Genomic DNA, 13,713 nt, shown 5'->3' on the forward strand with positions numbered 1-13,713 from the left:
AGCGCGGGAGGCACCCTCTTGTCCCCGCACTCTCTAGGCCTGCACCGTACCCCCAAGGGGCAGAATAATCTCTCTCGTTTCTTTTTCTCTCTACAGGAAACGCGCATCTGTGTTTGCAGGTCGGAGAAGAAGTTGGCCCAGCGGAGCTCCTTTCTTCGAACCCGGGAGCGCTGGAAGCAGGCGAAGGGAAGTTCTCGGTCAGGCACGCGGGTTCGGTACCGCTGCCGCCGGGGGGCATAGTGAGGTGCTGGTTCTATCACGGTAAGGCATCGAGGAGGGACAGGGTCGAGCGGGGCACTCAAACACAGCCCTGGTTAGTACTTGGATGGGAGACAAAAAATAAAAATGAAACGCTCGTTTGTTTTCCCTTTACAAAGCATTACGAAGTCACAGTTGAGTGATTTTATGCCTAGCAAGGCAATTTGTAGGGACTGTGGACAATTTTTGTAACAAAGCGAGCGGGGCACTCGAGCACAGCATTGAATGCCGGTAGGAGTTTTTAGGTCGAGGTGATATCCAGTCTGCCGAAGGCAGAACCGGAAGTACCGAGATCTTATGTTGCTTAGATGGCTATTTCTCCCGCCTCCTCTTTTTGCCTCTCCTCTATTGGCTGGCTCCCTAAACGGAGGTCAGCCATTGGAGGAGAGAGCCGTCCCTCCAAATAGGCTCCGTCTTTTTCAGATTCGGGGGCTTGTTCCTTGCTGTTCTTTCCACTTTTTTCCACACCTCTTTTGAACAGCAGAACACGCCCCCGAATCTGAAAATGGCAGCGCTTTTCTTTATGCCATTTCGCGACGACCGCCGCACCAAGAAGTCGCCGAGTCCTCGCCCCTGCTGCTGCATTACTGCAACAGAGCTCGCAATGGCCGGGGAGTTAGGCGGAGGTAGCCCGGCCCAGACAGAAGACACGCACAGGATCGCAGGTACGGAGCGGGAGCCAGAGCGCACAAGCAGCAGCCCCACTACGGAGCAGGTCACTGGTCCCGAGAACCTGCTGTGTCGGATGTTAGTAGCTGGAAAATGGGAGCCAGCAACGGAGCTCTAACTAAGCATATCCGACTCCATTGTCCGTCCGTAATCTCCCTGAATGTCACCTTTTTTGCTACATTTTAATATCCCATCCACAATAACACACCATCCCGCCCACACACCCACACCTCACCATAAGGCTGTTGGATAAAAAGATCTCCGCCAAAGAGCCCCTCTTTGAGGTGAGCCCGTCGGGGATTGCACCGCCTCCCCGACGAGGAGCAACCGCCGATGATGAAGCATGACACCCTTCTGGGTGTGTGAGGCAAATCCATCCAACAAAATGGATGCCCCAGGGTGTTACTCTAACACCTTTGGTCACGCCAGTTAAATCTTCCCTAGTTCTCCATTGGAACAGTCCAGCAACCCCCCTTTTTGTATTCTCATAACCTTTTTTGCATCCCCAGGCCAGTCATACATTACGGATCTCTGAGGCAGCATCTACTTCCTGGCGGCTCACATTCCGGGTAGTTGGACTGGTGATTTGGGGTGGCGCTTTTTAATATTTAAATATTTGTGCGCGACAGGATGGACACTGTGCCCGCCCCCACCCAACACTTAACAAACACACCTGGTGGTGAGGTGAAGTTGTTGACTTATCATCCAGGGGCAGCAGGGGTCTGGCTGTACAACTGGGGCCAGGAGACAAGTTGCTTGGGGAAGAAGCGTCCTGATGAGACTGGGAAAGGGGAGTTGATTTTAGCCCCGGCACTAAATTAGCGGAGAAAACCCCTGGAACTTGAGTCAGCTCAGCTCGCCCCTTGTTCGACTGCATGGGTCAGAAGCGGTTAAATCTGTTCTGACTGGGGGGAGGAGGCACCGCCCATTGGCTGGCTGACCTGGTGGACTGGCTGTACAACCGGGTCTGGCCCTTCGCGCTTTTCTTCAGATCTGATGCCGGATAATGGAGCCTGATTCATTTTCACTATTGTGAGAGAAAAATGTCAGAAGCTTAGGCAGAGCAAGACACTTTTAGCGCACTGGCAGGCCGCTTTTTTATTATGTATTACATTACTAGTGCGTCTCTTCCTGGGGAGGTGCTGTTGGTCTTTTTACTAAGCTTGTTTGCGTGACAATGTTTTTAATTGCGGTAATGCGGTACAGTGACAAAATACTTTCTTATAACACAAGATATGTGACACTTGGCAGGGCTGGTATTTTTATTATTCATCCAAACTCTACTCAATATTTATGGGGTGGCGGTGGGAGGCACAGTTTGCTGGTAAGTTCTCATGCCAATTATCAAAAATATCAAAAAATATGAAACCCCTCAGCGCTTTGTTCATTAACATATGGCACCAAGCTGTTCTCTTCCATAGTCTCCATACCATGGGGCGTATTTAAAAGCACTGGCGTTGGCACTGCATCACTTTTTATGACGCTCGGTGGCGCAGAGAGCTAAACCATATGTACAAGGCAACGCAAAGCCACTTGGCGTGGCTTTTCATGGTCTTGCAGATATGGTGTAAGCAGAGATGTTTTAAGGCAGGGGCAAAGTGCCCTCTGGCCCAAGGCCCCTGGCTTTCAGGGGGGTCCTGATAGAGCCATTGCTGTTCTGCAGAGTCTTGCCCTGATGACCTTGAATAATTCTTCAACAGATTGTTTTAAATACAGTTTTCCTTTCATTAATTTTAATGTGAGTGATGTGTGAGAGTTTATTACAGACATTTTGCAAAGAAATGTTTGTTTTATGCAACATCCATAAAAAAAGTTTTTTTAAGATCAAAACAGGACCTCACATATGAGAAATGGGTACGGATCAGAGAGATTATTTTCAATATTAGCGAGCAGCTGCTGGGTTTCAATATTGAAAATAGGTCATGTAATAGGTCATGCATTTGCGAGCGATTAAGCTATTGGCATTGTAAATGACAGTGCCATTTATTTAACGACTAAGCTATTGGCAATGTAAATGACAATGCCATTTATTTAGGATTTAAAAAAAAAATGTCATGAGCAATGCCGATAGCTCTACCTTTAATAATTCCGAGACCATTGCTTGTTTAGAGAAGCGAAGTAGGGTCGGCCCTGGTTAGTACTTGGATGGGAGACCAAAAATAAACGCTCGTTTGTTTTCCCTTTACAAAGCGTTATGAAGTCACAGTTTTGAGTAATTTTATGCGCAGCAAGGAATTTTGGTAAGGAAGTGCTGGCAAACAAAGGAATATTGTGGAAAACACTATTGGGCCACCCCTTAGTCAATGCTAGTGTGTTATTTTGATCACAGGGGACTAAGATATTTTACTAGCAAGACTCCACAGGTCTTTTCTGCACCCACGGCTGATTTTAAGGGCGCTGTTACAACCCTAATTTTTAAATAAGTTTGCACTCGGGTGCTGCGGAATTTTATGCCGATACCCTCCAATTGTCATTAAACCTGCATTCGGTTGCTGGGAGTACACATCAATACCTTTTCTTTTCACAGAAGCACCGTGAGGGGGGCCTTTATGTGCAGGGGTGACTGGCAGTGAACCGGTGGACAAAGGAGGACAGAGGACACAGGCAGGCCTGCATTTCACTGCTTCTGGAGGGCCGCCGGGCTAGAGTGCGCTCGCCCAACACCCAGGCTAGCTGGTGTGTCGCGGTCACAGTGGCGTGGTGCTTACGGCCAGCCTGTGTGCCTCCAATGTTGATACAGGTACAATAGCACATCGTGCTCACTAGAGTGGCATAAGTGTAGGTTGTGTACCTGTCGCAGGTAAAAGGGGGAATGTCTAGTGGGCGTGGCGCCAAGCGATCCCGCAGGGCAAGATGCGCAAGATGACGGCTATGGACAGGCGAATGGGGAAAGTGGACCAGTTGGGTAAGAATGTGGCGGAGCTCAGACAGAGGTTTGATGAGCAGGCGGGGCCATCTGGGAGACCCAAGCGAGTAATAGTGCCCCCGCAACCCAGGGGGGGGATTGGATACTTTGCCCAAGCGGGTTAGGGCCAAGAGGGCTATTGGTCGGGTCCCCAAGCCACAGGTAGTAGGGGGGTCACCTAGGATGGCCCCCCGAGGGAATGCTTACACCTCCAGTGGCACCCATTCTTACTCCTCTAACCCCGACAAGTTTACAGGTGACACCAGCTCCGGCCACACCAGCGCAAGCCCCACCCATAGCGCCCTTGGTGGTCCCAGCGGTAATTCCAATGGTACCAGTGTTGAAACCGGCACCTACCATGGTATGCGACATGGGATCCCTCAACCCGTTTATTCCACCTCCTGGGGTTGGTCAAGTGCCCCCTGAGCTGGCAGCACAGATAGCGGCAGTACTCCCATGGCTGGGGATTGGAAGGATGTTGCCTTCCTCGGTGGGCGCCAAGGAAGCAGGGGAAGATCCCTCCGCAGAGGCACAAAAGATGGTAGCAAAAATCATGATTGCTAGGGGTGGCGGGGGGTGCTAAGCACGCCTATTTCTTCTCAAGCAACATGTTCGGGCAGCGACGCTGGAAGAGACAAGAATGTTGAACCAACGCGAGTCGCTGAAAGTGGTAAGGAGGTGGCATTGCCGGTGCTAGGGGAAGGTACAATGCCCTCCAGGAGGGAAAGTCTGGCCCAGTATGTTCCACAAACAGTGAAAGAGTTGATCTGGGCAGGCAAATATGTATATATGTTTTCCTTGCTGGTTGATAACAGGGAAATGGGGTTTGTTAAGACGCAGAAGGACTGGATGTTGCCTAGCGTATTGAGGAAATATAAATTTTATGGTCAAGAAATGTTCCCTAACGTGTACCCCACCGTCTCCATGTACGAGCTTAAAGTGCATGTGACTTCCCTCCTGTGCCAGCTATGAAGACGCAAATACATTTGCGTTCAACGTTAACATGTCCTCTTTCAGATCCACCCTGAATGGGTCGGATATTCCGTTCCTAAGTATGCCTTGCCACCGTCTTTGTATGGTGCACTTTCACGTATTCCTGGCTCTGTGCGAGCTAGGCCCTGTTTTCTGTCATCGAGCCTCTTTTCAAAGTCATCTCTGTCTCCTGAAACTGCAACGTGGGATGCCCCCCCCGTGAACTCTGTCCTACTCCCTGCGAGGCGAGCGGGGCCTGGCTCGGCCTGCTTGCCTGCCAAAGACAGTATTTTACCTTCACGTTATCAGCATAGCCAAGCTCAGCTTCCCGAAAACACATTCCAGCCCAGCCGAATAGATAAACAACCCCTCAGCTGCAGAGCAAAGGGCCCGGTCTTTCTGTCTCCATGCAAGTAATTCATAGCTCCCGTTACCATGGTAGGCCCATGGCCCCCTCGCTTTTCACACAGACACGTAGGCACATATGCACGCATTCATAGTCAAGTATAGGATAGCCTCTGCCCAAGAGACCTTTCCTTCTAGATAATATGGTTCCCAAACATCAGATATCAGATATGATATAGGAACGAGTTGATCTGACATGCCAGACTTCTGTCTCTTTCCTCTAGTGTAAATGTCAAGTCCCCTGCACCCTCCAGCTTCACGTCAATCACACGTCATGCAGCTGCGCGCGCATCCAGACCTCAGATTTCTGCTGACATTGCAAGATTTCTGCTATGTACACACCCACTTGTGACATTTTTTTGTGACGTTTCTAGCACACACCTCTTTGTTCACGCCTAGTTCACGCCTTCTGATTACGTATTGCTAACACGTGTGTGCTCTTATCTCATTTCTCTCAGCTGTTACGCCTTCTGTATTGGTTAACATTATGTGCTTTAAGTATAAAAGTTATGTATTGTCAATAAAGTATGCTCTATCCCTTCCTGAACCCCAGTGGTGTCAGGAACCCGATATCCGGTTCAAGAACCATTCCTTTTTAAGGAATAAAACCCCTAAGAACTCTAACACCACGGACTCTGCGTCTTTCTTTCCGATTGAGTTATTTTATAAGTACTTACCTGCATAGAAATTAGGACGGTAATTAAATATTTACCACATTAATTTGGCGCCCGAACAGGGACCCCTCCCCCACCCCACGCGCCGGTTGGTGCGTTGCAACCTTTGCCCCCTGCCATAGTCAAGACGGACAACTACGCGTACCCGCAGGATTTCCTGTATCTCCCTCAGGCCTACGGAGGTGACGGAGACTGCGATCAGCACCCAGACGAGGCGGTGAGGAGTGCGGAGGATCCCGACCAGAGCCTAGCCGAAAGAAGCAAGGTCCGAGGTGTCAAGAGGCCCACCAGTTCCGAAGTATTCACGTATCGAGTCAAGTCGAGTCCAGTCCGGTCCAGTCCAGTCGAGTTTTCCGAGGCCTTCTGTTCCGTGCTTCCCGGTGAGTACCGTTGCTGGGGACGCATCTAGATGGGTGCATTATTATGTATCCGGTAAAGACGGGTTTGGGTACACAAACACGGTCTGCGCTGTTTTAGACAGTGTATCTGTACTGTTTAGCAGTACATCAGGCATTCAAGTTCTTGCACTGTTCTTGGCAGTGTATCTGTACTGTTTAGCAGTATATAAAGTATTCAAGGTTTCGATTTTTGTTCTCGTTTTCTGGAGTTCAAGGGTAGTCCATATGTGTTCATAATGTTTCATGTGATTAATGTCGTGGTATGAGTGACTGTTTGATGTACATTACTGTGTTTTTGTATAATTAGCTGTGTTCAGAGTAAGTAACAAGTATCGAGTGTCTAGTACCGAGTAACAAGATGCCGTTTTTCAATAAATTAAGACAGATAGGAACTAGGAAAGGGATACTAGAGGAAGAAATTCCTGTCCCACCAAGGGACACTCCTGGAAATGTTATGTACCACAAGCATGGCCTAGATGCCATACTGTACCTAGATTTATGGGCCGATTATACCAAGCACCTAGAAGAGAGACACAGGTGGCCTGCTACAGGAACATGGGATGCCGAGTGCATCATGAGAGTAGAGGAAGCGCTATGGAAAAAGAAAGCCAGACAATCCCAGAAAGATGCCATAGAATTGTGGCGTAAAGAATCGCATAAACGTGCCGAAAAAGCATTCCGAAAAGCAGAAAAACATAGAGAAGAGTCAGATGAGGTCTGAGAAAACGAATTAGTTACTGAAGGTATCCGAGTAAAAGCAGAACAAGTAGACCGCATGCGAAACACTCTTGCCAATGGCATGTATTTAGTGGCCGAGGGTTTGCCTAAGGCCACTCCAGAAATACCGAAAGATCTGCCGCCACCATTGGTTCCGACTAAAGTAAGCCACAGGACCACCAAAGACATATTCCTTGCTTCCTATCTAGACGATGTAGCTCCCGCTTACACCAATCCACGTGCCCACGTACCGCCTACTGACGGTGACGGAGGTGGCAACCCACTCCAAGACAATGCCCAGCCAGTGCCGCAACAAAGTTCCCCCGTTCGACATCCTGCTCCACCTGCTCCTCCACCACTTCCCACACCTAAGATTAATACACTGAATCCGTTTGGGCCTGATCCTGGTAAAAGACAAGTTCAGTTACACACACACAGACTCCACAGACAAGCCATGCTCAAGCCTCCGCTTCGGGAGGTGCGACAGGAGGTTACCAGACCCCGCCACAAACACACAGATTAAACCTTAGGGACGTAGTAAAGCAACGTACACCCCGAACACCAAGTTACGACATGCTTAAAGAACCCCTTTCAATTTGCAGATACGATCCAGTACCCGGTAAAGACGATAGAATGTTGCTAGCATCTCTACGCTTACGAAAAGTTACAGATTACTTAGTGTTATTTCCAGGAATGACTGAACATCTAGATAGAATATATCATTTTATCCAGACTGGGGAAGATCCTGAAAGTATTAAAGAGGCCCTGGCTCACCAGAAAGCTGACACTCAAGGTTGTATATTACGCTTCTTCATAAATTGTTTAATAAGAGAACGAGACAGGCCTGGAGTAGACAAGGACGAGATGGACGCACTAAACAAGTGGGGCCAGAATATAGCCGATGGAAACCATGATAAACAGAGTTGTATAGCAAGTATGTATAAAAGAATCAGAAAAGCAGTAATAGAAATACATGAAAGAAAGGAACAAGAAAAGGAAGGAGATAGCGACAGGAATGACTCCTCCGAGGAGGACGAACTTGAGGAATCTGACACGGCTAAAGAAATGATAGCGTATGTGGGAAAGGGAAATTACCTTAAGAAAGGCATTCGTCCAGAAAGCAAGAGAGTTTTTCTCTCTGGTGTATCAAAACCGAGTTCTCCTGAATATCTGTTTCAGGTTACCGACAAAATTCTTCAAGAACGAATGGGGTACCATGTACTCAATTCTATGGATGAACAAGAACTAGCCCGGTCAGCAGTACTATGGGCTGACAATCCTAGCACATATAATGATGATACAGTAGCACAGACATTTTTGAACCTTTCCCCAGACGAGCAGAAATTAGCTGGTATGTACATGATTCAGCATCTCATCACATTATACAGACATCAACATTCTGATCCAGGTCCCCTACCTGATACATTAGAAGCACTACTTATGAATAGATGGAGAGGCCTAAGTACCAAGTTAATTCAAATAATTCTAGAACAACGGCACAGATATAACGCTTTCTTAGGCCCACAATATGTTTCAGCTCCGCCCCCAGAAAGAAAAATGTTTCATTTTGACAGGCAGAATCCTTTACGAGAAGTACACCCAGTTATGAATGACGATAATACCCTAAGACGTGTGTTTGTGTACACACCTTTAACAAAGTTGGAATTGTTAGAAATGAAGAAACTAGTACCCTGTCACGATAAAGACCCTGCAGGTTTTCACTGAGAAATTAAAGATATGTTACTCATGGGAGATTACACGTATACGGATATTATGAAATTGTTAAAAGTACTGCTGCCCACGGGCATTTACGAGAAACTCAAGGAAAAAGAATGGGAGGTGGGAGATAAAAAGATTATTTGGACTGAAATAGAAGACGAGGAAAAAGGTCGTACTCCAGGGCTAGGCCTTGGGGACAAAGCTAAAGCATTACCAGGATTAATAGTACAGGTCTTGCCAAGATTATTGACAACTAAAAAGGAAGACTGGGACGCAATCTCAGCCTGTAAACAGAAACACGATGAAGATACTAGTGACTTCTATTCAAGATTCGAGAAATGTTTCATTATTAATAGTGGCCTGAAACCAGGTAGCGAGTCATACCCGCACCTTTTTGTAACAAAATTAGTCGAGAATTCCCTGACACAAGTTAAGAATTGTGTATATAAAGTCGAAAGTACATGGCAAGCAAATACGCCATCCCAGATGTTACAAATGTTACAATATCACCAGAACAGAATTAGAGAAGAACAGGATCACGAACAGAGACGTATGAAAGACACGAAAATGAAAATGTTAGTGGCCCAGTCGGTTCCAGCCGACGGTCAGAAAAAGGGTGTGACCCAGACAAGTAATTCAGCAGCTCCTGTTAAAGGGACATGCAACTATTGCAAACAACCAGGTCACTACGTAAACGAATGTCCAGTCCTGAAACACAATATATCAACAGGTAAAACTAAAGAAAGACCACGTCAGCCTAGACAAGACCAGGTCCAGCAACAGACTTCACAGAATATACAGCCTATGCATGCTCCACCACATACAGTACAGACCGTAGCGGTATCACAGCCACAGCCCATTGCCGCGACGCAGCAAGTCTCACAACAGATGTACCAGTATGCCCAATCTGATTATCCCGATTATCAGCGATACACATGAAACAGCCTAGAGAGGGAGGTTGGCTTGCCTCTTATTGAGATTCCTGTAGATCAAGAAGGTCCTTATGTACATAGTCAAGTATTAGGAAAAGACAGAAAGTTTCTAATTGACACAGGGGCAAGTCGCACAACGATCAGTCATGACGAAGTTCCAGGGGCACCCCTCTCAGGCTCACAGAATGTTTCCCTTGGTTTTTCAGGACAGCCTATTGTAAATGAAGTATCGAAACCTGTTCCCCTAGCAGTAGGTCCATTATCACGTGTTACAGACCTGTTACTCACGAAATCATGTCCCGAAAACTTGCTAGGTATCAAGACGCTGAAGGCTCTAGGAGCAGTGATATGTTGTTCTCCGGAGGGAGTTAGACTTTTCCTACGTGACTTTAAGGGTCACTATGTACTACGAGAGTTTGATGTCAGATTGAAAAATGTACCGAAACACCTGTGGGCACAAGGCCCAACCGATGTAGGTTGTATGCACATTACACCATACCGTGTTACACTCAAACCAGGAGTTGTATTACCCCGAATCAGACAATACAAGTTACCACCCGATGCTGTAGTGGCTTTACTGGAAATCATTGAAGAGCTCATTGCCCAAGGAGTGGTCGTAGAAACCGACTCCAATATCTGTAATTCCCCCATCATTCCGATTCTTAAACGTACTGATCCCAATGCACCGCCAGTATATCGGCTGGTGATTGATCTACGAGAACTGAATAAATGCATTGTACCACAGTATCCTGTGGTTCCCGACATCTCATCCTTATTGACTGCTATTGATTCAGAAGCGACGTTCTTTACTGTAATTGACCTCAAGAACGCCTTCTTCAGTGTACCCATTGATCCAGAGAGCCAATATCTCTTCGGATTCAGTTTAAATGGCCGAAGTTTCAAATTTTCACGCGCACCTCAAGGATTCACAGAAAGCCCCAGCATCTATAGCCAGGCACTGAAAAGACAACTTGACTGTATCCAAATGCCAGTTAACACTGCCTTACTACAGTACGTCGATGATCTGCTGATCACCGCACGAAGTGAACCCGAATGTGAACAAGCATCACTGACAGTTTTACATTTTCTGGCCGACAAGGGACACAAGGTGTCTCCTTCGAAGCTGCAATTCTGTGTTCAGCAAGTGGTGTACCTTGGGCACTTGCTGTCCAAGTGGGGAAGACAGCTCACACCTGATCGAGTTCAGTTAATTGCACAGTTACCACAACCCAAGACACAAAAGGAAGTGCGGGCCTTTATAGGCCTCACCTCGTACTGCAGACAATGGATTCCTCAGTATGCATTTCTAGCTAAACCACTGATACAGTTGACAACACAGGAGGCAGCGACTTCGACTGTCCTCCCTTGGACTCAGGAACATACACAGGCTTTTGAGGAATTAAAGAAAGCTTTATGTCAAGCACCAGTTTTAGCGACACCATGTTACAGCAAACCTTTTACACTTTTTGTTACAGAACGTGATGGTACAGCGTTGTCTGTCCTCACACAAGATCAAGCAGGTTCACATAAGCCTTGCGCTTACTTTTCAAGTACATTAGATCCAGTGGCCCAGGCTCTGCCTGCGTGCTTAAAATCAGTTGCAGCGACAGCCCTAGCAATCAGACAAAGCGACTCAATAGTATTAGGACATCCATTGACAGTACAAGTTCCACATTCTGTAGAGGTCCTTCTAAACCGAACACAGACTCAACACCTGACTATAGCATGACTGACAGGTTATGAATTGACGCTATTCCAGCCACACATAGAAATCAGACGCTGTAACATTCTAAATCCTGCCACATTGTTACCCTCGATTATGACAGATTCAGCCCCGCATGATTGTATAGAGATCATTAATGCAGTAACAAAGCCCCGACGAGACTTAACAGATGTTGCACTGACTAATCCAGACATGACACTTTACGTGGATGGTTCATGTATGAGAACAAGCACAGGAGAATTAGTGGCCGCATATGCAGTGACCACTGAAACTGAAGTCAAAGAAACACACTGTATTGATACACTGTCCGCTCAAGCAGCAGAGCTTATCGCTCTGACCCGAGCCTGTATACTAGCCAAAAACAGGAATGTTAACATATATACAGATTCACGTTATGCTTTCGGAGTCGTGCACGACTTCGGAGTGTTATGGCAAGAACGAGGTTTCTTGACCTCTCACGGAGCCAAGATCCAACACGGTCCCCTCATTCAAGCACTGTTAGAAGCAATACATCTGCCTTCAGGCATATCCATCATGAAGTGTAAAGCACATACTAAAGTTACAGACTCTATTTCCCAGGGTAACGACCTGGCAGACCAAACAGCAAAACATACCGCATTGACTCACACCCAGACAACTGATGTGACAAAGACAATAGTACCGACACATTGTATGACAGTTAGGGATCCCACACTAGATGTAATCGATATTCAGACACATGCTACTCCAGACGAAATCAAGAAATGGACTGAACTAGGAGGGATCCAGACAGATCAGGGATGGATGACGAAGGGAAAATCTACATGGTTTCTCCCCGACTCTATGGTTCAAGTCATAATAAATACAGCACATAGTCCAGCACACCTGGGAGAAAAAGCTATGTTAGACAGTTTACAGAATCTCTGGTTCAACAAACATTTACGAGCAGCAGCAAAACAGAAAGTGCGTACTTGCATGATCTGTTGTCAGTTCAATCCAGGTAAAAGCGTCCCTGTAGAGCAAGGTGGATTTCATCCTCCCGATCACCCTTTTGAAGTCCTCCAGATGGATTATATCCAGATGGAACGTTGTCGAGGATTCAAGTACGTCCTCGTAGTTGTTTGTGCACTTTCCCGTTGGACCGAAGCATATCCAGTCCCAGATTACACTGCCCCGACCACTGCCAAGCAGCTGGTTCGAGAATTCTTCCCACGGTACGGCTTGCCTCGTATCGTGTACTCAGATAACGGACAGCCATTCTCATCCGAGCTCATGAAGCAGGTTTCACTCCTGCTAGGATATCAGTGGAAATTCCATTGCGTCCGACATCCCGAGGCAGCTGGCCTTGTAGAGAGGCACAATCAGACACTGAAAACCCGTCTTGCTAAAATATGTAAAGAGAAAGGGGTCGACTGGATAATCGCCCTGCCAGTTGCACTATTCTATATGAGAATGGTCCCACATTCGAGATCAGGACTATCCCCGTATGAGGTGGTCTTTGGCCGGCCACCAAATATGTGGGGGACGCCCATGCCTAAGAAAATAACCGATGTTGACTGTAATATGCTGACAGATTACCTTGCCTCCTTGATGTCTGCACTCCAATCATGTCGTTCACAGGTTGCTGCAGCCTTTCCCGACAACACTGATGTGAAACCACACGATGTCCGTCCCGGAGATACTGTCCTGATATGCAATTTCGATAGGAGGAGTCCGCTGGAGCCCCGTTGGCAGGAGCCGAAGCTCGTCCTTCTGACCACGAGAACTGCAATCAAGGTTGAGGGCCGTAAGGGGTGGATTCATACGAGTCATATTAAAAAATGTAATGAACTGTTGCCGGAGACTGACTCTTCCACCCCCTCAAAGGACTGCCCAGATTCTAGTGACTCTAAACTTCCCATGGTAGAGAAAACTCCGCAAGAGGAGTATAAATTAAAGTTGCGGTCTAGCAAGTCAGACAGTTTAATTGTTTAAGTCCTCCCCTAGGTGAATCGGTTAAATAGTTTCTGACATGTATCCCCTAGACCCCAATAGAGAGAGAGATAGAGAGAAACAGATCAAGAAGCAACGATATTGCAAATCTCTCAAAAGTTACTGTATTGTTACCTTATGGATTATGTTTTCTTTAAGTCTCACGATTATTGTCACAAGTGTAATTTTGCATATCTATTTTCCTATTGCTACACGTGCACATTCTTCTTCTAATAACACTGCCGAGCATTCTTTTAGTGAGTTACCCCCTCACGAGTTGTCTTACCGACTTGCGCTGCGCAACAATACATTCATTAGTATGTTACATCACTCTCATCAGACCAGCAACGCTACAAATTGTTGGATATGTGGCCGACTCCCTCCCTACCAG

At 47.0% G+C, this 13,713-nt stretch overlaps 1 protein-coding gene across 6 annotated transcripts in view; it reads right to left on the bottom strand.

The window, feature by feature from the left end:
- LOC147678669 (beta-1,3-galactosyltransferase 5-like) overlaps nucleotides 1-13,713 on the bottom strand; it is a 169,535-nt gene that overhangs the window by 90,003 nt on the left and 65,819 nt on the right. Inside the window, exon 1 of one of the 6 annotated variants that reach the window (XM_086946124.1) lies at nucleotides 12,323-13,116. The exons of the other annotated variants lie outside the window; for them this stretch is intronic. Within the exon in view, the coding sequence (XP_086802250.1) occupies nucleotides 12,323-12,386 (64 nt within the window). The 5' untranslated portion in view covers nucleotides 12,387-13,116. Of the gene's footprint in view, nucleotides 1-12,322; nucleotides 13,117-13,713 lie in introns of those variants that run through there. 6 annotated transcript variants of the gene reach the window in all.

Source organism: Lissotriton vulgaris, chromosome 12, assembly GCF_964263255.1.
Source record: "Lissotriton vulgaris chromosome 12, aLisVul1.2, whole genome shotgun sequence".
In the NCBI taxonomy this organism is placed as follows: domain Eukaryota; kingdom Metazoa; phylum Chordata; class Amphibia; order Caudata; family Salamandridae; genus Lissotriton; species Lissotriton vulgaris.